At 46.3% G+C, this 27,986-nt stretch overlaps 1 protein-coding gene, 1 long non-coding RNA gene and 1 other non-coding gene across 3 annotated transcripts; 2 read left to right on the top strand and 1 right to left on the bottom strand.

Moving 5' to 3' along the window:
* The first annotated feature begins 17,596 nt into the window (after window positions 1-17,596).
* On the top strand, window positions 17,597-18,487 carry LOC124049960. The gene is made up of 2 exons (XR_006841516.1): window positions 17,597-18,034; window positions 18,170-18,487. It is a non-coding gene; the product is annotated as an uncharacterized LOC124049960 (long non-coding RNA).
* Window positions 18,488-19,533: 1,046 nt separating this feature from the next.
* Window positions 19,534-19,605, bottom strand: trnac-gca. The gene has a single exon. It is a non-coding gene; the product is annotated as a tRNA-Cys (tRNA).
* A 166-nt stretch (window positions 19,606-19,771) lies between these two features.
* On the top strand, window positions 19,772-21,476 carry LOC124049935 (proteasome maturation protein). The gene is made up of 6 exons (XM_046372068.1): window positions 19,772-19,883; window positions 20,191-20,288; window positions 20,489-20,549; window positions 20,744-20,845; window positions 20,972-21,065; window positions 21,154-21,476. The coding sequence occupies exons 1-6, from the start codon at window positions 19,881-19,883 to the stop codon at window positions 21,219-21,221; spliced, it is 426 nt and encodes a 141-aa protein (XP_046228024.1). The 5' UTR covers window positions 19,772-19,880; the 3' UTR covers window positions 21,222-21,476.
* Window positions 21,477-27,986: the final 6,510 nt, after the last annotated feature.

Raw genomic sequence — 27,986 nt, 5'->3', positions numbered from 1 at the left:
CAGAGTGTCTTTGTTTGTCTGTGATGTGACGCTACGCCGCTCCCCGTCAGTCTGAAACGTCCCCTGATTACTTCCTGATGTTTGGCTGGACATGCTTGATGCACAGAGAGAGAGAGACCTGAGGAAGGTTTTGTGCCGATAAAAGAAACTTTTTCACGGCCTCCTCGTCCGACTCCTGGCCTGATCTGACATGGCAGCTACGTCTGCATCCATTTCTCACATGCAGTTACACGCATCCATCAGACAGGTGGAGTTTTTCTATGAGCAGATCAACACCTGTGGCCTCAGCCCACACAGTGTTGGTGTTCCAAATGCCATCAGAGTCAGTCTGTCTGAAAGCCTTTTCATGTCCATACAGGAAGGAAAGACCACAACAAGCACCATGTAGACCCAGTCCTCCTCTGTGCCTCTGAAATACCTTTAAGCACGTCTCAGAAGGAATCTGGTTTTGTATGCACTAGTTGTAAGGCAGTTTGAGCCTCATTTCAGTCTGTGCAGTTTCCCCTCTCATCCCTCTTTGTCATCATTATTGTTGTTGTTGTTTAGTTGTGGCCGTGTGTGTTTATCTCTCTTTTCCTCGCTAGCTGTTGTTGCAATTATTGCAATTTAAAATGTGCAGACGTGTCCTTGTTATGTCATCCTTGAGTTCAGTGCGGGACATGTTTTAAGGTTTAAATAAACTCATTAGAACTGGCTGCTGGAATAGACAGGAAGTCAGGTGGCTTTCATCATGTGACCTTGGCTGTCATAGTCATGTGACTTCCAGTCGCAGTACAGATCCTGGTTTGAGTCGACTTTCATATAAAAAGCTTTGTGGAAGTTGCATTTGGAGGAGACCAGGACCTGTCAGTCCCCACATGTCTGAGCCACGTTTTGTTGGTGGTTACATTGGGGTTTTGGATGAGACCAGCAGAAACAGGAGCTGAATGAAGTAAGTCAGACCGAACACGTCGTTGTAGTCAAGCCTGTGGTCTCTGGTTTGTCGGCTCAAGGCTCTCGTGTTGAATTTACGAGTCGTTTTCTTCGTGTGTTTTGATTCAAAACAGCTGCAGACCGGAGCGCCTTCTTCAGATGTTTAGTATGTCTTCCTAAACGTTCGCTGCTCCACTCTTGCCACGTGAAAAGCCTGTTTCCTGCTTCAGCCGCTTCTTCAGCCCAGCGTCTTGTCCTGCCGCGGTTCCCATGTGCCGGCGCAGATGGCGGAGGTCACAGTCCGCTGACCTGTGCGTAACCGTAAAGTGGATCGCCCTTTCTCATTCAAGTCCGCTCAGACGTGTGCTGATGGGAAGATGCAGTAATGAGTCTAAGTTTACGCTGCCCTCCTCTCCTGCTGCTAAGGCTTTCAGTGTGTGTGTGTGTGTGTGTGTGTGTGTGTGTGTGTGGAATAATAATGAGTCAAAGTTTACCTCTGCCTGTGCACCTGCTGGCTTCAGATGGAGGTGATACGCACGGCTGGATGAGCGCCTCGCCTTCAGTCACTTCACCTCACGGCCCGACTCATCGATGTGACTTCAGTGAAACGTGTTTTACTCTGTTCAGCTGATGTATTCTTACGCTGGGCTTAGCCAACATCAGGAAACAAGAACAACACATCACAGACTCTCGAGCTGCTCCGTGCTTTCTGACATGTTCAGCTCAGTCTTCTGTGGAAATCCGCCAAGTTTAACTTCTGCTTAATGACGCCAGTCGGTGCCAGTGCAGGAAGTAAGTCACAATACTCCAAACACAGAGTTTAAATTGTCATGAGAATGTGGTCGTACAGAAAGAAGACATCTTGAGGACAAAGTCAAGTAAAAGCACAGCAATTTGAGAACGAAATCATACTTTTTAGGAAGCCGCAGTGTTATTTTTAAGGCACCAAAGCAATTTGTCAAAGCAGGTGGGAGCAGTTCAGGGATTTATTGATTGAAACAGAGGTACTAAAGCTAACATAATAGTAAGAGAGACACTGGAAAACAAACCCAGAGGAGCTGGGAGAAACAGATCAGGATGGTTTTGGCTTCAGGAGTAACACGGCAGCTTTGACAGCAGCGTCTGTCGTGATGAGGAGATGAGGTGTAAGTGAGGAGCAGAGTGGACAGGAAGTGAAGGGTACTGAACGGGTTTGAGGACGTGGGATCGTGGCAGGAGGGAGGACCAGAGAGGCAAAGTTTAAACCGAACGGCACCGATGTTTCACCCACCACATGTGCACCTGCTGCGCATTCGTTTCCTGTTTGGCGGCAGTCTGATCATCCATCACACGTATTTCAGACAGCAGGAAGAAGAAGCTTCTGTTAGGGCCCAGTTTGTGCCTTGGAGTCAGTATTTGATTTGGGTAAAGAAGATGGATCATAGAGGACTGAACTCTGCTGAGTCAGTGCTTAGAAAATGAGGAAGCAGGACGAAAGATGAAAAACAGGCAGCGAGCGATATGAAACAAACATGAATCAGCGAAAGCTCTGAGTTAATGTGTTGCAAGGACAAATTGTGGGAGGAAGATCGAGAACTAGAATGAGCAAAATGAAGTGCGAGCAGCAGGAGGAGAAGTGATGCGATCACATAAACCAACCGACCTTTCGATCCTCGTTTGTCCAATGAGCAATAAGCATTCATTCATCCCTCCTGGGCGCCTCCTAACGTTTCCTCGACACAGTTTGCATTATCCAGCCCTTGTCCCCCAGCAGAGATGGACACGATGTACCCAACAAGCACTCTGGTCAAGAAAAATCAAAAAGACTTTCCATTAAGACACCCAGTTTGAGACTGACATGGCAGGTATGCAGCAGGTGAGGCAGTCACCTACCTTTTACATTATGCCGTTAAATTGACTGAACGAAAGCTGAAATCACGTCTCAGTTGAACACCTTCGGACTCGGATCGAAATTATTTCAGGGGGAGGCTTAGTTCTTTAGTGTGTTCTTTAATTAACTCATAACTGTCTCCAGCTTTTGTTCTTCTGTGTGACGAGGTGTAAAAAGAAGCCGTGCACTCTCACTGAGGATGAATGTAATCTCTTCACGGGGCGAGCGCAGTGGGTTTTCGCTGCTGCGTGCAGAGTAATGTGATGTGCAGATTTATGACAAGCCAACAATGCCGCTAGCTGTGCTCCTCTGCCGTCCTGCTCTCCGGCGCTTCGTCCTCTTCTTAACGTCTATAAATCTTCTAAACCCTCGCTCTGCCTGGCACTGCGTTCCCATCCATCTCACAAATGATTATGAATGGAAACTGAAAGGAAACACTGCAGGTCCCAAATAAAATCTCTTGATAAAACAGGGACTTTGAAGCAAGGACACAGCAGGCGACATGGAGATTTACATTTAAAGAGAAAATCTGACATTTTGTAATTGATCAGTCACGTGTGAACAGTTGTGATAAATGTGCTGAGCAGTCATTGGACATTTGCTTGAGATTTTTGTACAGTTTTCCTGTTTCTGGAGTCTGGATTCAGTTCTGATTAAATAAGGTGTATATTTAAGGCTTTCTGAGCGTTTGAACAGCGTGGAGATGACAGGTTTTTGTTCCTCTCTGACATTTATTCGTCTCCATTTTAATTTCAGTCGCGCTGTTAAAATACTGCGGAGATGAGCTGCGTCGTCACGGCTCTTCACCCTCATCCTCATTAGAAAACCTTTGAAATATGGCTGCATGTAATCCCTTTGAGCTTCACTCCTTTTCACAGCGTTGAGTCAGAATGTTAAACAAGACGCTGAATGTCCTTTGCTCCGTTCGTTCTGAGTGATTCGCTTGCTTGTCGCTCGGCTTGTTTGAGTGAAGGCTCAAACGCTGGTCTGTAACCTCAGAGACGTTACCTCATCATTCGCTCTGTTTGTACGAGATGAACGGGTCCTCCAGATTATTAGGTGTCATTAGTTGCCGTCAAAACAGGCTGTAATGCTTCATGAGCTTAATGGTCACCGGACTGAGAGCAGTTGAGACTTTTCCTGTGATTCATGTGTGCTTTTCATGGCCGGCCTTGACAGATTCATGTTCCCCACAGGAGGAAGCTTATTCTGCTGGCGCTGACCCATAAATAGACATGAAATCTTAATAGGCTGAAGTTAGTCCTCCATCCACAGAGACTTTGACCGCTACCACTGGCAGAAGGCCAACCACCGAGGACGCATCTGTCGGTGACCTGCACCACGGCTCAGGACGCCAGCAGCAGTTCAGGTGTTGCTCGCTAAGCCAACAGCCGATCTTCAGGCCTCCGCAGCCAAACTCAGGGAACGAGATAAAACTGAAGCTGTGATGAAGAAGCTGAAACACAACAACAAAAGAGTTTGAAGGCTTTTCAGGTCAAGAGAAACTCTCTACACCCGAACTGCAGCCAGCGATGCGCTCCTGTCTGCCCCCTACTGACTGAGAAGAGCGACGCGTTGTAGTGTGACTGACGCAAATGAGTACGTAAAATCAAAAGTACAAATAAAGCCATCGGAAGTGTTTGAAAAGTCGTCTGCGTGTCAGTGAGCTTACTGTGAAACGTCAGTTAAAAAATGAATTCTCTGATGTTCACAGCAAACACTGAAGCTTTCATGTGCTGGAATCACTGCTGTGTTTTGACAGTAGGTTTTTATATTCCCAAAGGGAGCCTGTGACAATATCACAGGAGAGAGCTGATGAAAATGAAATGCTAATGTGAAGCAGACTCACCACAGGTAGCCGCCTTGGCTTTGCCTCGGGGAGCGCTGGGAGTAAAGGCCAGTGATTACAACCTCGACAAATCTGTAAACTCGGACAGAACACGTACATTGCTGTGCCTACACTTTCTGATTCAGGGCATCTTTTGCTGCTCGATGGCTTTAAATAAGAATAAATCTAAAACAAACGTAGTGGAGCCTGATGAGAAGGTCTGACTACAGCAGGAAACACGTTTATTTCTTATAAACGCCTTTGATCAGCACACGCTGACCCTGTGCTCCGTGAGGTTTCACCGACAGGTCCCACTGATTACATGTGATGAGAAATGACACGATGCTGTAAATGCTTTCAGAGAGGGATTTTGGAAATGGATTGCATGAGATTATCCAGGTGTGCGTGAAAACCTGGTAATTCGCTTTAGATCAGAATTGTTCCAGAAAATCCATGCGGTTTGGTGTGGGAGGATTTTAACATGTGATGTCTCGTCCCGCCTCGGGGAGCTGACTGCTCACCCACTTCAATTAATATCATTAGTGTGACTGTCAGAGGAGATTTCAGACTCGTTCTGCTGTTCCCGCCTCAAGACGCTCTAAAGTTTAAAACAAAAAAATAAAAAATGCTATTTTCAATAAATGTCAGTTATGAAACTAAAAATGGTCAAACGTTTTAGTTGGCAAGCATTTTTTTATCGTGATTCATCTGTTTTATTTATTTTGCTGGTGAAAGTGGGCTTCCGTCCAAATCTCCATCTTCCTTCGATCTTACCGTCACCTTCCCAGGTGTGCCTCAGACAGCGTGAAATGCACCTCGTCGCAGGCGGGCTGCAGGTGCAGGTGGGCTCAGGGTGTCAGCAGAGACTCTGAGATGACTCACATCAGCAGGTTTACCATTCATGTGGTCCTGTTCGTGTGGAGCTGCGCTCATCCCGAGCCGTGAAAAGGTCACATGTGTTTATTAGCAGCACATGTTGTCAGGGTGCTGCCCTCACGCCGACGGAGCCTCCAACAGCCGGACATAAAAGTCAGGCTGATGTTTACTCAGCTTCGGCTGTTGTTCATCCTCCCTTTTGTGCCAGGGACACAAAAACATCTTCAACATGACAGAACTGTTTTAAGCTCATTCAGAACTTCATTAAACATCCAAATTCAGCAGTGCAAATTGAATATATTTAATATTTCAATCATCCGTCATCATGTTCACATGTTAATGAGGCTCTCGTCGCTGTGGGCCAAAGCAGCACTGCACCACAGCAGTGGAAAGACCATTAAAAACGCTCTGAAACGTGGCCCTGAACTCTCAGTTCAGTCACAGTCACTGCAGCTCTTTCAGCCTCAGGTGTGACTGTTGCTCTCAGATCTGTTACTTCCATTTCAGGTAAACAGCTGCTTTCGTCCTGTGCCTGCACAGAAATGGGGAAAAGTCCGTCCGCGGCCTGCAGACGATGAACCGAAGGAGGACGTGAAACTAAGCTAAAAGCTGTCACATCAGAGACGTCCTGTTACAGAAGATGACCCATAACAGGCCACTTGTGATCAGTGAAGAGGCGTAGTAATGAAACTGGAGTAATAATTGCGTTGCTGAGGCAGTTTCTGACCTTTTGAACCGTGAGCCCACAAGCAGCAGCTGACGGTTTTACAGTCGATTGGCGCTGGGCAGCACAATCTTGCCTTTGACTTTGCTGATAATGAATTTCTAAAGAAATACAAAACATTATGTGCATATTTATGTCGCTTCCATCAGTGGCTCACAGATCATAAAGTCATGCTTTGTAATATTCACTTTCTCTTTGTGATTCAAACACATCAGCACACATTTCAGCCTCCAGAGGACAATCACCTGCAAGAGCGCAGCATCCTCCGCATCTCCACATGATTAAGATGGACGCCCGGCAGCCTGCGCCCTGACGCACCGCACGCTGCCTCCACTCACAAACACAATGCAAATGTGTGCTGATTAAAGCACACGGGCTGCCCACAGGCATCAACACTGAAGCATATCACGACGAGAGCCATTTCTGTTTTCAGTCCCCGAGCTTTGTGTGACTACAGCAGCATTCGTCTGCAGGGAAACTAGCTGATCTCCCTCAGAAACACGAGCCACCAACAGGCAGTTCATGTCAGGTTATCTCAAACGGCCTCCACTGCTGCCCGACGACGTCCGGGTCCTTTTCCCCTGATAAATGTCCATGCTGGCCTTCGAGGACATTAGGAGGAGAAGTAATTAGATTAAAGTGTTTCTTGTAGGATCCGCTGAGACTACTGCTGTGCATCACTGGGTCAAACGGATGAGAGACACAGGACACGGAGAAGAGACGTGGAAACACGGGTGAAACTGAGAGGGAAGGCAGAGGAAGCAGCAGGAGACATCAGGGGTCTGATGTCCCGCAAAGCAACAAAACAAAGAAAGAGAAAGGAAGTACTGAGAGAGAAGACGAAGAGTGGGTGGACTAGTAATTATGGGAATGAAGGAGGGACCACAGGAGAGGGACAGGAGTGAGAGGAGGTGGAGATGGGTGAAGGTGGAGGAAGCAGCCCACGTGACTCTACAGCCGACATAACTCTGCATCATCTGAAGGCAGCCGAGGAGACACAAAGCAGCACAATCAGTGGACTTTACGAAAGCCAATCAGAGGAGCCGATCAGCATGTGAGACAGTTTGTCTACAAGCTGCTGAACTGCATCCAGTCGTCCCCCGACAGGGGACACAAAAGACAATGTGAAAACAGGCTGTTGCTTAGCAGATGACAAAATGAACTGAGCGCCGACCACATCGCGGCGCGTCTCATCGAGATGCTGCCGTCACTGGTTAGCTATGAAGTCTGATGCAAAAATAAGCAAAAAGCTAAATAAATACAGTTATTTGTTTCCTCAACATTTTTATCTCGTTTGTATGATTCCACTAATGACAAGTAGAGATGATAATAAAGTTTTGATTGGTGATTGGCTGGCGACACTTTCTCCTGACTAAATTCACGACTGTCAGTCTCCACGTCCCGGTCTGTAAGGCCTGTTAAAAACCCGTGAAGCGAGAAGTTAAATCGCTTGAATGTTTTCCCTCCTGCAGAGCCACAGCAGGTGATGTGCAGGCCGTCCTGCAGCATCAGTCCAAACCTGCTGCAGACAGAAATAAAATCCTCAGACTCCCAACACCTGAAACTCGCTGTCACGCTCCCACACTGTCATTACCTTATGCAACACTGCACACAAATAGGATTTGCTATTACCTTTATCTTCAGCTTCACCCGACGGCGTTAATGTTCCAACTGACCGACGGCACATCAATACACTCTCATTTTGTGCTGCTTTTCATTTATTTTCACTTTTGATGATCTCTGCAAATTCAATTAAACTGCAGCGGACTGAAGGCGGCAGCTCCCAGCATGCATCAGGCCACACGGGCCTGTTTGCCTCGTGGAAAAGAGTCGGATGAACAGATCGGGGGAAACATGTCGATATGAAGCTTAATCACAGTAAGAATACATGAGTTCATATTGTGCAGACGCAGGCATAAATTATTCATAAAACATCCTCACATTTTTCTGCATCATCAGCGGTTTGTAAACCATCGCGTGTTGGAGCACACGCATGTCTGTGTTAACACGGAAGACGCCACCTGCACGTCTCACATGACAATCCCAGAGCCCAGCGAGACTCGCCATTTGCACGACTGACTGAGTAAATCACGACTCAGTGTCCAGTGTCTGCGTGTGAAAGTCACTGTGCTGAGCTCTCGGTCCTGGATGGGACAGGAAGGAGGAGGAAGGTGTCCTAGTTTGTTCTGAGCGTTTGCACGTGTGATTTTCTTGTTGTACATACAGAACATTTGCTCTCAGCTCTCAGTTTCTCCAGCCGTAATTATTCTCTATTGACTCGGCGTGTCGATAACTTCCTCTGCTCGTGGTTGTGAGTGATGACAGCCGTTTACCTGCTGTCTGGACTGCAGTCATGCAAGGCTGCTCTCCTGTCGTTTCCAATTTTCAGGAGACTTTAGGAAAACAAGACAAAGCTTGTTGGATCCAGTTTCCAGCGTTGTTCAGTCAGGAAACGAGTCTGGAGAGCTTAGCGACTCTTAAACCTCCGTGAAACTCACGGATGCTGGTGTCCACTTCGGATTGGCTCACTGACTGAGTGACTGAAGTGCACACGGAGCCGACACACTGCAGAGACGTGGACAGCGAGGACAGTTGGACACTTGGAGAGGATTTTAGTCGAACAGCAAAGGCCTCACGTCCCCCTGAAACAGCTTGATTAAAATCTAAATGTGTTGCATATTCATGTAACTACAGCAATCTGATGGCTTATGTTTGGTTTGCAGAGAAACCAGACGGCCCCGGCGGAAACTGGTGCAGTCGGAGTGTTTTCAGTCCATTCGTCCCGCGCTGTCCAAGAGCTGAATAAACTGGCTGTTACTGGCTGGTTTTATATGCGCCTCACACACACAACAAGAATCAAAACAACCAATTAGAAGAACTTTGACAAAACCCTAATGCTCATTTCTCTGCTCATTCTGATTCAGATAACGCTCAGGTAGCCCCCCTGTTGCTCCAGTGCAGTTCGTGTTTTTCCTGGTTCCTCGATGTGACTCACCTGATGTCCTCGCCCCCTCACCTCCCCCTGCGTTTCCCACCTGTCCAACCCAGACATCTTCCTCTCTTTGTCCCTTTGCTCCTTGTCAGATCGTCTCTGTGTCTCGTCGTGTCTGCTCTCCTGGGTTGGACTTTGGGTTTAGTTTTTGTGGTTTTTTGGTTTTTGGCTTCCTCCCTGCCTGCTCTGATGCGTTTGAGGCAGAAGTCTCGGTCTGAAATCTCTCTAGAGGTGAGTTTTTGCAGGAAGTCGAATTTATTTCCAAAGCCATTTCTGAATATTTTGTCGATTTCAACACTCTGGAAGGGGAAACGGCTGCACCTCACCTCACCAGACCTGAACCACTGGATCTGAACATCGTACAATCTTTTCTTACAAGTCTGCTGTGGTCGAGAGCGACGGGACCTGCTTGTTTCATTCACACCTGCTGATGTGGAGTTTCTTCGGTGCACGAGAAGGAATCTCATAAAGGATTCAGGAAGCAGCTGGTGCAGATAATTGAGAGTGCACCAGAGTGACGGCGTGCGGCTGCGTACCTCGGCTAACATGCTACGACTACCATCAAAGCACCAGACAATGCAGCTTTGAAGTCAACACGAGGGAGGAAGGCAGACAGGCTGCGTTTGATCTCTAGGAAGTATGTGAGAGCAAGCGAATGCATTTCCCCTGAATGCTATGAAATAAATGGACTAGAACACACTGAAGAGACTTAATAAGACTGTCTCATGGTCTTCCTCCTGTCCACTTAATTTGAAACAGCATCCTGTAACGGACACGAGCCTGCACCGACCTAACAGCCCTGCAGTTGGGCTTCTGGTGGTTAATATGACTGAAACCACACAAGCTTTGCAAGATAAAACCAAGCAATCACTGACCGTCCCACATTTCTGCATTAAAAGAAACTACAGCATCCCTAAAGGTCATCCCAAATGTTTCCCACCCAGAGAAGCTAACGGTATGTTTCATCACACCACCAGACGAAACGTCAGGGAGGAAGGAAGTTGTCGACGGTTTGTTCTGCTCAGTCGTGATCGCAGCCTGATTCCTGATTCCTGATCCCTAAGATCCCACATCAGGACGTCTTCTGTTTTCAGAGTGACAGAAATTATGTACTGCAGGTTTCATGGCTAATTACTGCTGGGCTCACAAGGTAAGAGGTCCCGACTGCAACCTGATGACCGCTGAGTCAGTTTACACTTTGCATTGGCGTGTTTTTCCTTACTGAAGTCATAAATTAGCCAGTCTGTCTCTGCTTCATGGTTCATGTATGCCATCAGCTGCTTTTGTCTGAACTGGGCTGTCACTGGTCAGCAAACGCCAGGTCTGGTGGCTCTACGGCCTCCACCTCCTCCTCCACCTTCTGTTTCGTCTGCAGCTCATATCTTCAAACGCAAATCTGCCCTCTCCTGCTTTTTCTCTGAAACCTTTTCTCAAGGTGAGCAGAAAAGATGAGCTAACTGCTGTCCACAGCCTCCGGCGGCTCCTGCGTCTGCTTTTATATTGTATAGGCCAAACAGCAGAGAGAAAGAAAAGGTTTGCTGAGGTCAGGAGGTGCAGCAGGACAAGAATTCAGTCCAGATGGACCCAGCAGCCTGCTGGCATTTTGTCAGAGTTTGCCAGAGAGCTCAGAAGCCACACTGAATTAAATACACTTTATTTTCCATAGTGATGACTTTTATCGTGATTAATAGTCATGACTACAGAAGCGACTTATCATACTCAGTCCGTCTGTGCTCCCGCTTTCCCTCCCCTCTGATCCTGTTCTGTGACAGCTTCTGCAGCAGCTGATAACTGCAGGTCATGCAGTTTGCACACACACGTATTATAGACATTAAAGGTGCTTTGAGGAGGTGATCACCTCTCGCTCAGAGGCCAAAAACGTGTTAATTCAGTCCAAACTACACAGAGTTTTTTATAATATCTTAATGTTCAGTGAATCCAGTCAGAAAGTGGGTCGAACGTGTCCCACAGAGGTCATCTGGGCTCTAACGGCTTCTGAGGTTGGGATCAGAAGGTCAAATCCAGCGTGAGAACGTGATTACTCTAACAAATGTGTTTCCACCTCTGCAGCACTCTGAAGCCTCCACATGCTGATGGAGGCTTCAGAGTGTGTGAACATCAACGTGTCTGCTCCACAGAAGAAGAAGCACTTTCACTTTTCATGTGAAGGGGACACAGAAGTGGGACGATGCCTTTCGGGAGCGAGACCTCCCCTCATTGACTCCATTTCATCTCTTTCAGCATGTTGGCTGAAGGAAGAGCAGTTAGTGATGGGGATGTGAGGAGCCTCATTAGCGGGTGAAACCTCATTTCAGTGTCCTCCTTCCCTTCTGTTCCCAACAGGGTTTCAGTCTTTGGCTGCAGTTCACTTTGAACCGTTTTGTATTTCTGTGATTTCTTACTTACTGCTGCCGTTTCTAGTCGGTGCTTGTGCCGCGACTCACACTGCGAGAATCTGAACGACTCTCGCACTGCAGTTCATAAAACACACACGTTCGTGGTCCTCAGAGGACGAACCCTGACTGTGACGTTCAGCAACAAACTGCATGCGGCAGATTCTCCAGCTTAGTTAGATGTTGATCAGATGTGCTGGTATTTAGTGATGAAAAGGAGTACAGCGAGTGGAATGAAGATGAGGGGGAAGAGAGCTTTGCTAATGGATTCTCTCAGTGAAAACCAAACCACTTTGTGAGAACACCAGCAGTGACTGCACTTACGAGCTCAAGTTTCACTCCTAAATGAAAGCGACAATTCAAGCTCTTTATTTAAGGATGCAAGCGTGTTCATCTTCCCACGAATTCACCCCCGAGGACTCGCCAAGAATTCAACTTTTGACTCCTGGTTAACAAACAGCTCAAATGGAATTTATTTGTGTATTCTGAGGTCTGTGAGAGCAGATGAAAAAGGCAGTTTAAAGTCTCATGCAAAGATGTGCTTGTTTGACTGTGGATTTTTCCTTCCATCTCGACATCACTGAGGACTCGATGCTCTTTGAAGTCCTGAGAGCTCTTCAGCCTGTGTTCTGTCTAATGAGGCTCCACAGTCATCAGGAGTGGACCGAATGGTAATGAAAGCCCTGACATCTCCAGCATCAACATGAGAAATTGTGTTTTCAAGATGCTCTCAGTGATACATTTCTCTATTTAAAATGGATCAAAAGTGTCTCTCAGAGTGACAAACCCGACTTACACTGAGAAGCTCAATGAGGAAATAAGTTTTCAGGAGCTTTAAGGCTGAAGCACAGCGTCATCACAGTCTCTAAGCAAAAGCATTTATCATTTCATTTATGTGCATTAATTATGAAGCTCCTGAAGTTGTTTGTTTCCTACCTGTCCTGCAGAGGCCATGAATGATTTAGTGGCTGTTAAGGAGTTTCCTCTGCCTTCACTTAGAGGATGTGGCTCAGTCTGTGAACTTTGTTAGGAGTAAAGTTACACTACAGAACACATCATGCCAGCTGTGCACAGATGTGTTCCTCTTTCCTCTAATATTATCCTCCACGCTTCCTGCCAGAGCGAACCTCCCTGCTGGCTGGACGAGCTCTCTGGGAAGTTCTGGACAGACTGGAAAGACATTAAAGGACCGTCCAAAGAGGGCCGTCCTGCACGTACCTGCAGTGAGTCACCCGTCCGGTGTCAGCAGTGATGGAGACGAGAGCTGGACGTCCAGCTGCTGCAGGACAGTCAAAATCAGTGCACTTTTACATTTCTAATCCTTCTCTCATGCGGCTGATTGCTTTACTATTTTCATGCAAGTAATATTTAGCCAATATTGTGCACAAGTTCGTGTTGTCCGAGCGGAATGAAGGGACACCTGAACACATGGAGACGCCTGCTAATCAATAAGAGTTTGCACTGATTGGACTGTTAGCAATGTGAGGAATCTCCCCACAAAAACGTGTTTCCATTCAAAGCGCCGCAGCGGTCACACAGGGAGAGAAAACATTGTTTATTGTAAAGGTTAAAATAGCACAAAACCTGAAATAAAAACACAGATTAAAGCTGCTTTTTTCAGCCTTCATCAAACCCCCTCGTGAACAACTTCAGACCAGAGTGTTAACCTGAAACAATGGAGGCCGTGAGTCAAGCTGCTAAAAATAATTAGAGAAAAAATATCTGGACACACAGTCTGGGTGTGTGTGTGTGTGTGTGTGTGTGTGAGTGTGTGCTATTGATATCGCGTTCATGTGAAGTAGTTTTCTTAAGGGGAAAAGGTCAGTGGAGAAAAGCCGAAAAAGGAGGAAGCACCTGTTTTCTTTCTCAACACACACACACACACACGTTTCCACACATTTTTGTTTGGTGCTTCAGTACTCCCCCTAGTGTTGAACCCAGGAAGTGCGTTTCTTAGCACAGAAGCTAAAGTTGTCTGTTGGATTTGCGGCTGCCACGAGCACATTCCTGCTCACAAGGCTTTCACCTTCACATCTCCATGTTTGTTTCACATTCAGGAAGTTCAGAGGACGTTCGGACAAAAATCTTTCAGCTGCATTTTGGCGCTGGCTGTCATCCACGTGATCCAAGTTCAAATATGTGTGAAGCTCGACTTCTCGAGAGCAAGTGAGTAAATCCCCTCCAGGCTGCGAAGGTTTGTTTCCTTTCAGGTGGCAATAAAGCAGCTTTCTGTTGTTATTCAGCCTGGGTTTGGCTTCCTGTGCGTGGCCCTGAAGGAAACCATTTCCATCCATCTTAGAGAATTGGCACAACTTTTCCTTACGGTAAGTGAGACGCCCAGACTCAATAAACAAACACTCAACCCAAGCTGCCAAACCGTTTGAGTTTGTTTACTGCTTTGTGGAGGTTTGGTGCAAACCAAACGCACCAGGCTAATAAAGTCCAGACTGGTTGGCCTGCTTTCACTCAGGACTCCATCTGAAGACATAATGAGGTGTCAGTGACGATTAAAGGACGCGGCAACGAAGACCCTCAGCAGCTACTTTGTTTCCTGCCCGATATTTGTTTACGTTCAATTACACTGTGGAAAACAGGAGGGCTTTGACTGATGGAGCATCGAATCCGTCAGGTTAACAAATTATATTAAAGAGACAAAAGGCAGCAGACTCAGAAAGACTTCTGCTGGTTTGCGAGGTCGGCGCTGATGCTTCAACACAAAGCCTGCTCCTGACACGAGGACAACATGTGATATCAGGGCATCAGTGTCAGGCAGCTGCTGCTTGGTGGAGCCACTCTTTCTTCTCCGCTTCAGCAAATGGAAACGCGTCCAGGGTGAAAACCTGGACGACTTGGTCACCGGGCGGAGTCAGCGAGAGCAGGCTTACAGCGAAGGCGCAGAGCAAACAGACAGATGGAGGATCCCGTGAAGGCTCTCCGAGGAGCTGATGGCTTCAGGTTCTTAGGGAAGGGAAAACAAAAAGTAACTGAGAGAGTGCAGAATCTTTAATGTGAGATGCCAATCAGGAGCGAAGCCAAGCAGCCGATAATGTGAGGAGCTTCCTCTCAGCGCTGTGACTCCCCGACGATGAGGAAGTCAGGAGGATGAAGACACACGAGGAGAAAGATGAAACGATGGTGAGGATGAAGAGGAAACTCAGGACAAAGGGAGCGAACAGGAGAGGAAGAGGAGAGGAACAGGTGACGGTGAACGAGCTCGCCGATGTGACTGCACGTCCACACTCTCTTATTAGTTTTACTGGAAGGAGCTTCAGCTCTTGTCCCGCTTATTGATTAAAGTGTGTTTGTGCTGAAGTGCTCTGATAAAGTCCACAGCTTTATTATCCACTACGTCTCAAAGGTCAGTACAGCAGCAGCTCATCCATTTCCTGTCAGACTGATGGACAGTCTGCCACTGGAAGAGAAAAACCAAACCTCGTGGCTTTTGGCTTGATTGAAATGTGACGTCCAATAAACCTCCAAAGAAAACAGAAGGCAGTCACTGACGACGGTTTTCCAGAGCAGTAACATCCTTCATAGAGCATGTACAAAACAGCCATTTAGACATACACTACACAGACAAAAGTATTGGGACACACCTCTGTATTATTGACTGCAGGTGTGGCATGGGGCTGTTCCTCAGGGTTTGGGCCCCTGGCCCCCTGGAGGGAAATCTTAATGCTTCAGCACACCAAGACATTTTGGACAATGCTATGCTTCCAACTTTGTGGCAACAGTTTGTTGAAGGCCCTTTTCTATTCCAGCATGACTGTGCCCCAGTGCACAAAGCAAAGCTCCATAAAGACATGGTTGGATGAGTTTGGTGTGGAAGAACTTGACTGGCCCACACAGAGCCCTGACCTCAACCCCATCCAACACCTTTGGGATGAACTGGAACGGAGATTGTGAGCCAGGCCTTTTGGTCCAAGATCAGTGTGTGACCTCACAAATGCTCTACTGCATGAATGGGCACAAATTCCCACAGAAACGCAACAAAACACAATCGACGCTGCTGAGAAAACCGTCCTGTGGTTCTTCAGTGGGATATAATCTGTTTGCAGTTCTGTTTTTCTTGCTTTTATGTATTTATTTATTGGGAAAAAACCCTGTGGATAATGAAAATGTGCTTCTTTGGTATATTTCACTGGACAGCGTTGCTTCTGTCCCAGCTGGTTTGAAACGTGTTGCTGGCATCACATTCACAATAAGCACACGTAAACATCATTGAAGTCTAATTCTTTAAGTTAAATTAATTAAGTCTGATTGTAACAGTCAGTCAAACAGAAGACGCGCACACTGCAGACTGGTTTTACTCCTCTCACAGAGATCCTCGTCTTCATCACCATCACACAGCGGAACAGGTGAGTCAAAACGCTCTCAGATTCATTCGGGTCCACCAGACGAGGCCGTCAGCTCCGCTCTGATTGGCTCAGCTTGATGGTTTCAATCATGTGGATCACAGACACCTGCAGGGTGAGGATGTTTGTGTCTATAAAGTCTTGGCTGTGCTTAGTGGCAGCTCTTTGACCCCTCTGATGAGGAGCTTGAAATGTTGCTTCAGTTCCATTTGTTTGTTTGTTTGTTTGTTTGTTGGCTGTGTGTCCTGATCGAACTTTCCTGCCCTTGTGAGCACCTTTACGTCTCTGTAGGCGTGCAGGTTGATGTGCAGGACTGAAGCTCGAGTGTGATGGATACAAACCGTTTGAAAACCATCCAGCGTCTCAAAGCAGACTGATTTGCACCATCTTTCACTGCGAAGGACACGAGTCTTTATTGCCTTTGGTGAAGCTGAGTCGTTAGCTTGTTCCTATAGAAAATAACAACCTTCTTATTGACTGGAACTGCTTCTCAGTCACTGCTTGGTGCTTACAGAATTTGTCAATGGAAAACAAAACGTCTCAAGAGGCTTTTCAGCTCTTCTGGCAGATTTGTGTGCCGCTGATAATAGAAAATCAGGCAAACAAAGAGAGTTTAGCCGGACTGGAGTCTAAGACGCTTTCTTTAAAGCTGCTATTATCAGTATTATCACCACAGTCTCTCAGCTTATTGTTCCGCTTCCCTCAGGGGTCGCATGACGCCGAAAACACCCACCAGGTGGGCACAAACGCGCTCGCGGCCCGAACAGGACATCAGTTAATGTCTGCAGCTCCACGGATCTCCTGCCAGAGCAGATGCAGAAGCGAAGACTCCAGTGATGATCACAGCTCTCCCGCCTCACGTCTTTTACACTTTTGCAGCATGTGCGTCGGTCTCGTGCTGCCCCCTGCTGCCGGAGGCTCGAACTTGTTTTCTCCAATCCTCAGTGAAGGCAACGAGTCGCCCTGCAGAAGCCCGGGAGGTCATTTACACCTGAGCAGACCCTGACGGAGGAACTAACGCGGCAGCGAGCTCACTCAGCGCTCAGGGCTGATGCGGAAATGATGTGAAGATGTCACGTGACCCTGCGTGTTTTTACTGAGGGAAGGGACTCGTTTTACTGTTTCTCATCAGCTGCTGTGACCGCACAAGACATCCACAAATCCACCAGAATGTGAACATCTTGTCACCGGAAACACACACGCAGTCAGGATCACACGGGCCGGAAACGTCAGCCGTATCGACGGGAAGCCGTTTCATGCTCACTTAAAACTGATTTAAATCACACGCTCAGAACATAAATTGCATTGTGGGTAACTGGGTCCGATTAAATCCGTTACTGCTTCTTCTACAGCTCAAATCGTCATTTCCTGTTTAACCAGGAGGTTCAGGTTTACAGTCAGCGTCAGAAGCTTCTGTGTCTGCCAGCACAGCAGTTTTCTCTGTGTGTTGGACGTGTGGAAAGCAGACAGAAGCTGAGGCTGAGATGCAGCTGCTGCAGGCCTGCACATCTGGATGTCCAGCGGACAGAGCAGAGAGAGTTTTGTTAGGAATAAAACAGTGAAACGCAAACCACAAACTAACTGAGAAACAAAACGAGAAAGAACAGAAGACAAGCGTTCAGACTACACCACTATGAGCAGTTATTCTGAGGAGGAGAAAATAATGAATGATGACAGAGGGCCGCTATTTAAAGGTCACTCGTTCCGTCTTCAAAATAAGAGCATGCATTTTGAACTGTATGCTTACGTTCAGTCTCAGTGATGCCACCTTAAAAATAAGACTTTATACAAATATCACAGGCTGAGTGACGTGTTTTGTCTCCATGAGTGTGTTTGGATCTTTGATGAACTCATTGGAATCACTTTTATTTTGAAAGCTGCATTGTTGTGACGTTTCCAGGTAACCCAATGGAATAATTTGTCACCTGGAGTTAGCAGGAAGCTAACAGAAATGAGCCTTTCAGCTTCAGAGGAGGTCAGGAGGTAAAGGTCTGGGACAGCGCGGCAGAGAAGGGGGACGACGAGTTCCCGGACTGGGAGCTGGATGAGCTGCTGGTCTGGACCAACTCGCTCAACTTTGAGGAGTAAGATCCTCAGAGTCTGTGACCTTGTGAAGCTTTGCGTTGAACAGAGCCGCCATTCAAACTGCGTGTTTATGAAATATACACATTTTAATCTGCTTGACTGTGTGACATCTGGACGTTTTGCTCCTGTTGCAGATACATGGAGGAGTGGAAACGCTTGGCCTGCAGTCACTCCTCTGCGACGGGCGAAGGTGAGAGTCCTTCCTGCTGTTAAACACTTTTTAACGCTTCACAGTATGAGCTGTGCTGCCATCTGCTGTTTAAGTTTGGGACTAACAAAACTGTTTTGCTTCAGCATGTAGCTCTTCTTTTATCCCCTTTTGTCCTGTTTCTTGGCCTCCTCCTCATCTGGCAGATGTTGACACACATCTGGCCGGGTTGGATCCACAGTATGCTGGTGTGGCTGGTGAACACAGTTTGGTAAAAAAAAGATTAAAAAAATTCCCGATGAAAGCATCCCAGTGCTGCTAATTGTGCAAAGGATCGGAAGCCATCTATATAATCAGGTTATTATCGGTGTGGTGGTGTGTGTGACTGCAGCAGATGAACTGACATCATTCAAGTAATTATTTTTTTAGCGCCGACATCAACAAGCCTGTGATCTAATTAGTGCATCTCTGTGGCCTGGAACCAGAAAACACTGAGAACTGGAGACGTCTGGCTGCGCCCACCAAACTGATTTGCATTTCAAACGGTTCTTCTGAATATCAGCGGACGCACGGGTGTAATTTGATCTTGTTTTTCCTATTTGTTAGCCAAACATGCACATTAAAGTAAAAGCATCAACAAACTGTTTGTCCTGGACTTTTTATACAATCGTGTGCAGAATGAATTTTCAAAAGGACAAAATGGTCATTTAAAAACCACAGTGTTTCAGATGTACACCTGTTCCAGCACTTCAGCTTCAAGTATCAGTTTGAAGTATTATTGTGTCCTCGTTTGTCCTGCTTTGAGGGACACCACTTAACTTTGTAATATTTGATCTGCCTCATCAGACGACAGAGTTCACATCATTTTCCTCCCAAACAACACGTATTTCAAACTGAGGTTTGTATTTTGAAAAGCTTATGTCTGCACAAGTTGTGTATGGATGTGATCTTGTGCTGGACTTTCTAGAAGCATATATGACATAAGCCTGGATTATTCTGCTCATATAGTAAACTAAATATGTTTCCATCTCTGTGATGAAGGTGTGTTACTACTTTAACCTGCTGCTGCGTGCTGTCAAACGTGGGGGATTCAGAATAATTTGTTCAGTTAAACCAGGAAAATACTTTTTAAATCAATATTACTTTTCTGACCATTTGCACAGTTATTTACAGCATTATTAATAGCGTTTCCCAGGATTGTACATGTTAAATGTCACTGTTCACTATACTTCCTGTGTGAGAGAATATGCCACAATGGTTAATTCTGGCTAAAGTATTTAGAGTTTTGTAACTACCTGATACAAACAACTGACCTGAGCAATTATACACGCGGGTTTCGTGGTGGAAAAGAGGGGGCACCCGGATTTGAACCGGGGACCTCTTGATCTGCAGTCAAATGCTCTACCACTGAGCTATACCCCCTGACGACTACCTTGTCTTATGCAGTCTTTTTAAGGCTGACTATAACGATTATTCTTTTTGTTGTTATGTTAGGAGATGGTATGATGCACATTAAATTTGATTAAAATCAAACCACTTAAGCATACAGTACACAAATGTATGCTACAGCGTCTTTTTATTTGTTTAAATAATACATTATACGCAAAGCAGGCTCAGAAAGGATGTGTCGTCATGAAAGCGCGACTCAACCGGATATTCAAGTGTAGCGAAAAGAAAGTGGAAGAAACGCAACCACAATGGTATGGATGTGGCCTTATTTATTATAATTTATCCTATCGCTACAATATTATGTGCCATGACATTTTTTGTTGTACTTATACGTTTATTTGTTTCACCGTTTGTTCATTTGTTTTCTGTCTTTGTGTCCTCTAAAATCCAGTAGTTGTGAATTTGATTAGTCACCGAAGCTAATGCTAGTTAGCGCTTAGCCTCCATCAGTAGAACAGCGGTGGCGAAGTGACTTTTGCTGTCAGGGTTTGTAATATGGGTAATGTTCTAACTAAATATTAGCGGTTTTAAACGTTGAATGCATATTGTTTGTTACAGGACTCTCGGGGACTCCGCTCTCAGTTGAAAGACAGTGTACCTGTGGCAGGCTTATGTCCACAGGGAGCTTATGGGGTGCAGGACTCTCTCCGTAGCGGGTGAGATAACGTCCACAAATAAAGTAAATTTGGTGTAACGTAATGCTTTGCGTAAAACCAATACCATCTCCTAGCTTGATGACAGTTAGTAGCCAGGTAAAAAAGATGCTTTGATGTTTTTTAATTGTCCCACCTCTTGTAACCTGATTACCTGTTCATAATTGTCACCTGCCTGTTGCATTTCCTCTTTTACTTCACAGTTTTTCCAGTGTAAAGAACGAGCTCCTTCCAAGCCACCCGCTGGAACTTTCAGAAAAAAATGTGAGTAATCTGAACTGAAATAGCAGAGCTCCTACCTACTTCTGCTTGTTTAATCTGGAGTTTTCCTGCTGGAAGCAGATCAGTGGCTCAGACCTCACGTACTCCTGAGTATTTCGAGTGTACAACAGAAGAACAAATGAAAGTTTAACAATGGACCTGACAGCTGTTGTCCCTGTCTCTCTGTGGATGTGCAGCACCTGCTGAACAAGGACAAGATGAATTTCTCTACACTCAGAAACATCCAGGGTCTTCATGCTCCTCTCAAGCTGCAGATGGAGTACAGGGCAGCTAGACAGGTAACTGCATGTCTTTCTAATCCAGATCCCAAATAGCTGTTTTTGTCTCCTTCCTCGCCCGTTTCACTTGGTTTGATGTTTGTTGTTTTGCTTCATGACTCCTGATGTCTGCCCCCCACCCACCAGATCCAGCGTCTGCCGTTCCTACAGAGCTCAAATCTGGCTCTGGATACGCTGCGAGGCAGTGACGACGCCATCGGCTTTGACGACATCCTGAACGGTGAGGGCATCGTCCCTTCTAACTTGCACAGTCACTACAGTCTTATTATATCTAACCGTCACACTGTGTCCGTCCTGTCGCCTTGCAGATCCAGCCCAGAGTGAAATGATGGGCGAGCCACACATGATGGTGGAATACAAACTGGGACTGCTGTGAAAGAAGATGGACAAGCACCAAATACAGCTACACACACAGATTTAGGAATTTTATTTGTCTGCAGATTTGCTGAAAATAGAAATTGAAATTGTAGAGTGAGACTTGTTTTGGGACAGAAGGGGGGGTTGATGATGGGGTGTGTTGTGGGGAGCCACTCTGTAAATGACAGATCAGTTCAGACAAGCATTCAGTGCTGCTTTTGTATGATTCCAGTCCGGTTCATATTTCTAATAAACTTCATAACCTCCTTCGCGATGTGCGTTCATTCCACAAGTTGTTTCACTGCTGTACGTGTCATATTGTCATGTTGTGTTTTGCAGTACAAAAATAATGTTTCATGATATCACAAGTAGCTGTCTGGGAACTTCACAAAATTTAGACAAATGGGTGAATTATTGCTCACTAAAGAAAGGTTGAAATTAACAATGAGGCTGAAACCGACAATTATTTTGAAATAAGGAGGAGCCTGAGTTAAAAGGAAAATGAAACAGTTAAATGCAGTGTTTATCAGGTGATTCCTGCTGTTCACCTGGTGTCCTGCGTTTGAAGTGAGATTCATTGACCACCTTTTAAAAATACGTAACAGGGAAATGCTGTTGGAGGGTGTGGGCTTGAATCAAAACACGTGTGTTATCGCGTTATTTGGCCTCTGCACACCACATCATGTTCTTCAGATGGCGACGCATTGGTGGTTAGTACTGCCGTGACTGTATGTCGTTTGAATGATTATTTGTAAGAAAACCTCTTCTGTTTCTTTGTTTCGCCTTGTAACATTACATCGAGGGAGTTGAAATGGTCAAAAGGCTGGTCAAGGTCGGCGGTGAGGGAGGGGAGAGAAGAAACGTAGAGGTTCTGTAACTCACTGTAGCAATCAATTGAAATCCCACCGCCATCGGACCAACCGAAAGCCCAAAGCCGCCCTTCGTGTATTTAAAGGCATGTCAGACGGTGTGTTTTTAACACACGGTGACACGTTTTCAACCTGACCACCCACAGATCAATGCGGCTGTTCTTAGACACTCAACCAATATTCATGAGCATTAAACATATCCACTGCTTTCTGAACGCCCGAATTTAAACAACTATCCCGGTTTGAAGAGCATGCTGGGAAATGCGTCACGCTGGAGGAGGAGGAGGCATTTAAACAAAGCATTTTTACGCGAGATCAGCGTCTTTTAGTATTTATAACTAGTTTGAGCGAATACACTATTGTGAAAATTACACTATTAACGCAAAGAATGCGATGGTCAGGCTCCGCATGACGATATAAAGAGCTTCCCTGATGCTAACATGACTGACTGTGCTATCAAAGACAATATGAGTGTCGAGAGAGAAATCCGACACCGAGGTCGTCTTTGACGTTTAGCATCGGCTAAACACCACAGACTGTAAATTGGTTGTGGTTTTGTCTCCTAAACTGGATGGCTGTTGGTTTTATAACTGCTGCCTTTCCAATTAGAACACATCCACGTTTCTAACTCTTAGCCGTAACGGGAAGCTGCATTACGCATGCGCAAAAGAACGGCTTTTTCCGATTCAAATTTGCAACGTAGTTGTACAAGAAACATGTATTACTGTTATGAATAAACAAAACAAGAGGTCCAAACATGCATTCTATGACTTCCTGTATTTTCAGCCGAGCTCTCTTGTCTACTGACAGTCTCTTACTCTGTTAAAGACAACAATCGTACTTAACGCTGCCAGCATTAATCACATCTGCTCTTCAACCACAAGGTGGCAGTATTGATCCACACTCAGCGTTCACCCATCAGGTCCTGGCGGCTCAGCCAGGATCACTTTGTCCCGGTGCCTCCGACTCTTTCACGCATGGCTGTAGAGCAGCTTAGCCCGAGGTTTTTAAAGGCTCACGATGCTGCCTTTGATAACAAACAATAACACCCCCTGTGTGTTAGCTCGGGGCAGCCACAGCACATACAGCAGGTCTGTTTACAGCCACATGTCCAATCCCCTGTGACTGTCCACTAACATTGCATGTGCTGTCAACAGGGCAAATCCGGATCATATGGCCCCTGACTAATGCCTGAAGTAAACAACATGCATGAGCTGAAACGGCACACGGGTCCAGTGACATACACTCTGGGACAACATGATGTATACGATAAAAGATTTAAAAATAGAGGTCCTGAAGCTGAGGAGCCATTAACACCTACAGAAACGAGCAGAGCTGTATGGTAATGAAAACAGCTTGCAGACTTCTACTGAGTAACTGGAAATAGTTCAGAGCTTGTGGGCGAGGTTTGAAAAAAGAGAAGTCAACTAAGGTGATCCCTCTGGATGACTCATGTGGTGTTGCTTCTTCACAAAGACTAATTGACTCATTGTTATTAAGACACAAATACGTACGTACAGAACATGAAATAAACATCCTCAAAGGGATGATTAAAGAGCAATTTTACATTCACTCCTGTGGGCTTTGTGGACAGTCGTGAATATCGCCTGTATTCACAAACAAACAAACTCCAATCACACTTTGTATACGCTGAGAAAATGACTTTGTATTTCAGGACTGCCCTCAAACCCCGACCCGACCGCTCCTCACAGCACATCTGTTGGTGAACACCAGCTGAAGAAAGACTTCATCAAGTCAGAAGAAGAAGCCCAGCAGAGAGCTCCTCTCTGCCTTTCACTTTGTTATCCAGGGTCTGGAGTGCAGCCAAGAGGTCCTGTAATTACTTACTTCAGGAATGCAACACTGAAACCCTGACACTGCGGTCAAACGGGACTTAAACAGAGCTGCCGCTGGTCGACACGCGTTCATCTTTAACTTTGAGGTGCATTGTGGGGATGTTGGTCGCCACGAGCCATAAAGATGAACGACATAAAACTCCCCAAATGCAAAGCCAAAACATCTGGACGGCCCCCTGGTGGCTGGCTGCAGTACAGCTCATAAATTCCTCCCCCTCCATGTTAGCTGATGGGACTTTAGCCAAACTAAAATCTCAAAACACTCAAACACACAAATAAATTGATTTGTACACGTGTCAGTTTTTCTGATAAGTTTGGTTTTAATTAGTTATTTGATGCTATAAAAAGGGGGCAGTGCTGCTGCTTCTGATTGGGTCAGACGAGCGTATGTGAGTGAGGAAACATTCAGATGAAGACAAAAGACACAAAATGCAAAACAATATGAGTTAGTACAAATAAAAAAATAATAGAATGAAGGGACGACATTCTGTAAGAGGAGATAAATGTGGATAAATAAAAAACAAAACCACAACAGTCCATCAGACTCCTGGACCCTGATCACCAGATCCAGAAAGCCCAGTGTAGGAGTTTATTAAGACCATCAGTGTAGCACTAATCCACATCATCCCACAGATAAGACAGCTATGCTGATTTCATGGAGATGTTTTTATTCAGAGTGACCCTGATTAAACCCGAGTTTGTCCCACAGGCAAAAACAAAGCTCGCTGTGGCGTCTTTCGCTGAGCGCCACAGCGAGCTGAAGTGCTGCTTTTAACATCCCAGTTAGTAAAGCAACACGTTCTCTGCTTGACTTTCATTTCATATCTCAGCTCCCCCCGACACTCCTGACGCAACACCCTCCAGTCCTACACGAACTCCTCCACCTCGCACACGTGGCTTCACTTCCTTGATTGGAGCCGTTGCACTCAAATAGCTGCCTTCCTGCAGAGGCTCAGTGGGTGGTAGATGCTATTCTCCTCGCTGGCTCTGTCAGCCTCTTTATTGACGGTCTGCGCCTCAGCAGCACCCACTGACAGGAAAACCGGAGGCTTTTTCCCCTCCTTTAGGGCAATTTGATGATATAAAAGCCGCTTGAGTTTTTGACTGCTTTCTAACTCTTAAACGACAAAGTATCAATAAGCAGAAAAATTTCAGTCACGGTGAAGATTCTCCATGATGAGGATGCTGTGATGTGTGCGGTCAAAACAGACAACTTCCTGTCTTCCCCTCATGGGATTTTAGCCCTAAACATCAGTTTGCTGCGGGAGGCGAACTCTCACTCCTTCACTCTCTTCATCTCTCGCTCTTAGCGGGTGCTGGACGCCTCTCCATCAATCTGAGCCTTCATCCCACACCTTGTAAAGGACAGGATCCCCCTCCCATCCTGTCATCAGATGCCAGACACTCACACGGCTTCGCTTTGGCATTCGCAAGCTGAACAGCACGAAACTCTCTGGCCACACGTCGCAGATGCTCACCAGCGCCTTCCTGTCCTTGTCCCTGTGGTCTTTCTCTCCTTGGGTCTACCTTATCGAATCCACGTCAGGTCGAGTCAGACAGGCCCTCTCTTTTACAGACCTGGTCAAAGTCGACTCTGGAAAGGGAAGGCAGGTGGATGTGAGAGGTGTCCTTCCCATGCAGAGGTGTCCTTCCCATGCAGAGGTGTCCTTCTCATGCAGAGGTGTCCTTCCCATGCAGAGGCGTCCTTCCCATGCAGAGGTGTCCTTCTCATGCAGAGGTGTCCTTCTCATGCAGAGGTGTCCTTCCTGTGAAACCCACTTGGGGTTTGGGGCTTTTGGGTGCTGTGAATCCTGTGCTTTTTGAAACCATGCTGTCTGACTGAGGGATAAAACACACCGAGGAGCTGGAAAGCCCACGTGAACCTCTCTGACACCACAGGATGTTCCTGTTCCCATCCAGTGTTGTCTTTTTAACGAGACGGAGAAGACGACCCCTTTGCCTCTTCTCGGGAGGCAGAGGAGGAGGTCTCTAAGTCACACTGCTCGATGCCTCTCAAGGACACGAGGAGGATTCGCCTCTTGTTCACAGAAACTTCTTCTCACACAACACTGCTGTTCTCCACTGGCCGCCTCGCCGCGAACCACAGCCAACCACGACAAGGCCAACAGAGAGGGAGGACAACATCCGGGAAACACATCAGGCCACGATGTGTTGTGTGTCGCTGGGATCGTGTGACGTTTTAAAGGTTTGCAGACGTTAATGTCTTTGAGTTTTAAAATTCAGCACCGTGTGGATATTTGGAAGAGCTGAAACGGAGTTAAATTATTTAAATTTTCAATGGCGAGTCATCTCCCTTTGCTGCAGTCTCTGACGGCCTCACCTAATTTTACCTTCCTGCTCTCGAAAGCGAATGCAGCATTACTCACACTGAGTCTAAAAATATGTTTACAGCGACTATACGTACAGATTAGACTGTTATGACTGTGAGAAGAAGTGCGATTTCTGACGCAGGTTACACTCACCTCAAACCACCTGATCTGATCTGCCATTGGACGCCTTCCAGGAACAAGCACAGTTTGTATAAACTTTAAGCTGAATGGATATCAGGTATCCCAGGTTTCCCCGGTGGTTCACCTTGAGCACTCAGACCACCTGACCCCCCTCGGCTTCCTGTCCTTCACACAGTTTCTGGGATCCACAGAAGCCATCACGGTCCCACATCGTCCTTGCAGGCACCTGCAGAACTTTGGAAATTATTTTCCACGTCGCCCCATAAGGAAAACAAGTTGAATGAAGTTAATTAGTTCTGGATCCAAAGCTGACATTTGGTATGTCATCCGTCTCACCTTCTCCAGATTCAGGATGATTCCTGATGTCTTCCTTCTTTCATTTGGGTTCTTTGATTTTAAAAAAACTGCCTCATGCTCCCACTGTGTTAAACTCCTGAAAGTGCATCCAGTTACCACATGCAGGGACGCGTCGGTGCCAGTTTCCAGCTTCCAGCTTCCGGCTTCCGGCTTCCAGCTTCCAGTTTCCAGCTTCCAGTTTCCAGCTTCCACCTTCCAGCTTCCACCTTCCAGCTTCCGGCTTCCAGCTTCCAGTTTCCAGCTTCCAGCTTCCAGCTGTGATTTAAAGGGGATCCGCTCTGCTCATTTCCTCCTCCACGTTTTGACTCTGGGGTTCTCCTTTCTGAGCTGTCAGTGTTTTGGTCATTACAGCCTGGTGTTTATTCTTTGAGCTGCTGCCCTGAGCTCCACTTTGTCCTGGCTTCACCGTGTGTGAAATGGCAGGAGAAAAAGCACAGCTGGCAGCAGGCGGCTTTAGTGTAAAAGCAGCATTTTGTCTCACTAATGAAAACGTGTTTTTCTCTGATTTTTCATCCAGTTTGCATGCATGCAGATGAACGCAGAAGGTCGCTGCCACACGCTTCAGCCATCTTCTCACCTGACTGAAGCCTTTCTCACCTTCTGAACGGCTCGTCATACCTGCACATAAAGGTAAACGTTCTTGTTTTTACCTTTTATAAGACTCAGTTATTCCTTCTTCTGCGTGCTTCTCCCTTCACTCTTGTGTGGGTGGAGCTAAAACTGTTCGACCGTGTGCTGGTCTGAGTTCAGCTCGTCCCGTGTTCAGATCTGCATGTTAACCCCCCTGCATGCTAATCGGGACGTGCTGAAAGCTGTGAACGAGCTGTGGTGACAACATGAGTCACCTTTAACTCATTCCTGCATCACAGAACACGTGATCCCACTGCACAGCTGCCACTGGAGGAAGAAATCTCAGATATGATCTTCAATTCATTTGCATAAATATGCAAAGAAAACCAACAAGAATGATTCATATTCATTTTTTACTGCGGTTGAATGTGTTTTGTAATTTAATTTACTTTGAGCAGTTTCTCTATGTGATCAGCGTCCAGAAAGCAAACATTACATTTGTGTGTGTGTGTGTGTGTGTGTTGGCAGCTCTGGTGAACAGCTCAGCCCTGAGTGTTCAGTTATAGGCTGATTAACACCGATTTGAGCATCAGAACCTTCTTTAACACAGTGTGCATGCAGGAACAGGAAGGGCTTAAATGAGCAACACTTTACTTCATTT

Source organism: Scatophagus argus, chromosome 18, assembly GCF_020382885.2.
Source record: "Scatophagus argus isolate fScaArg1 chromosome 18, fScaArg1.pri, whole genome shotgun sequence".
In the NCBI taxonomy this organism is placed as follows: Eukaryota; Metazoa; Chordata; class Actinopteri; family Scatophagidae; genus Scatophagus; species Scatophagus argus.
The sequence above is the reverse complement of the archived record's forward strand: the minus strand, read 5'-3'. Positions and strand labels throughout refer to the sequence as shown.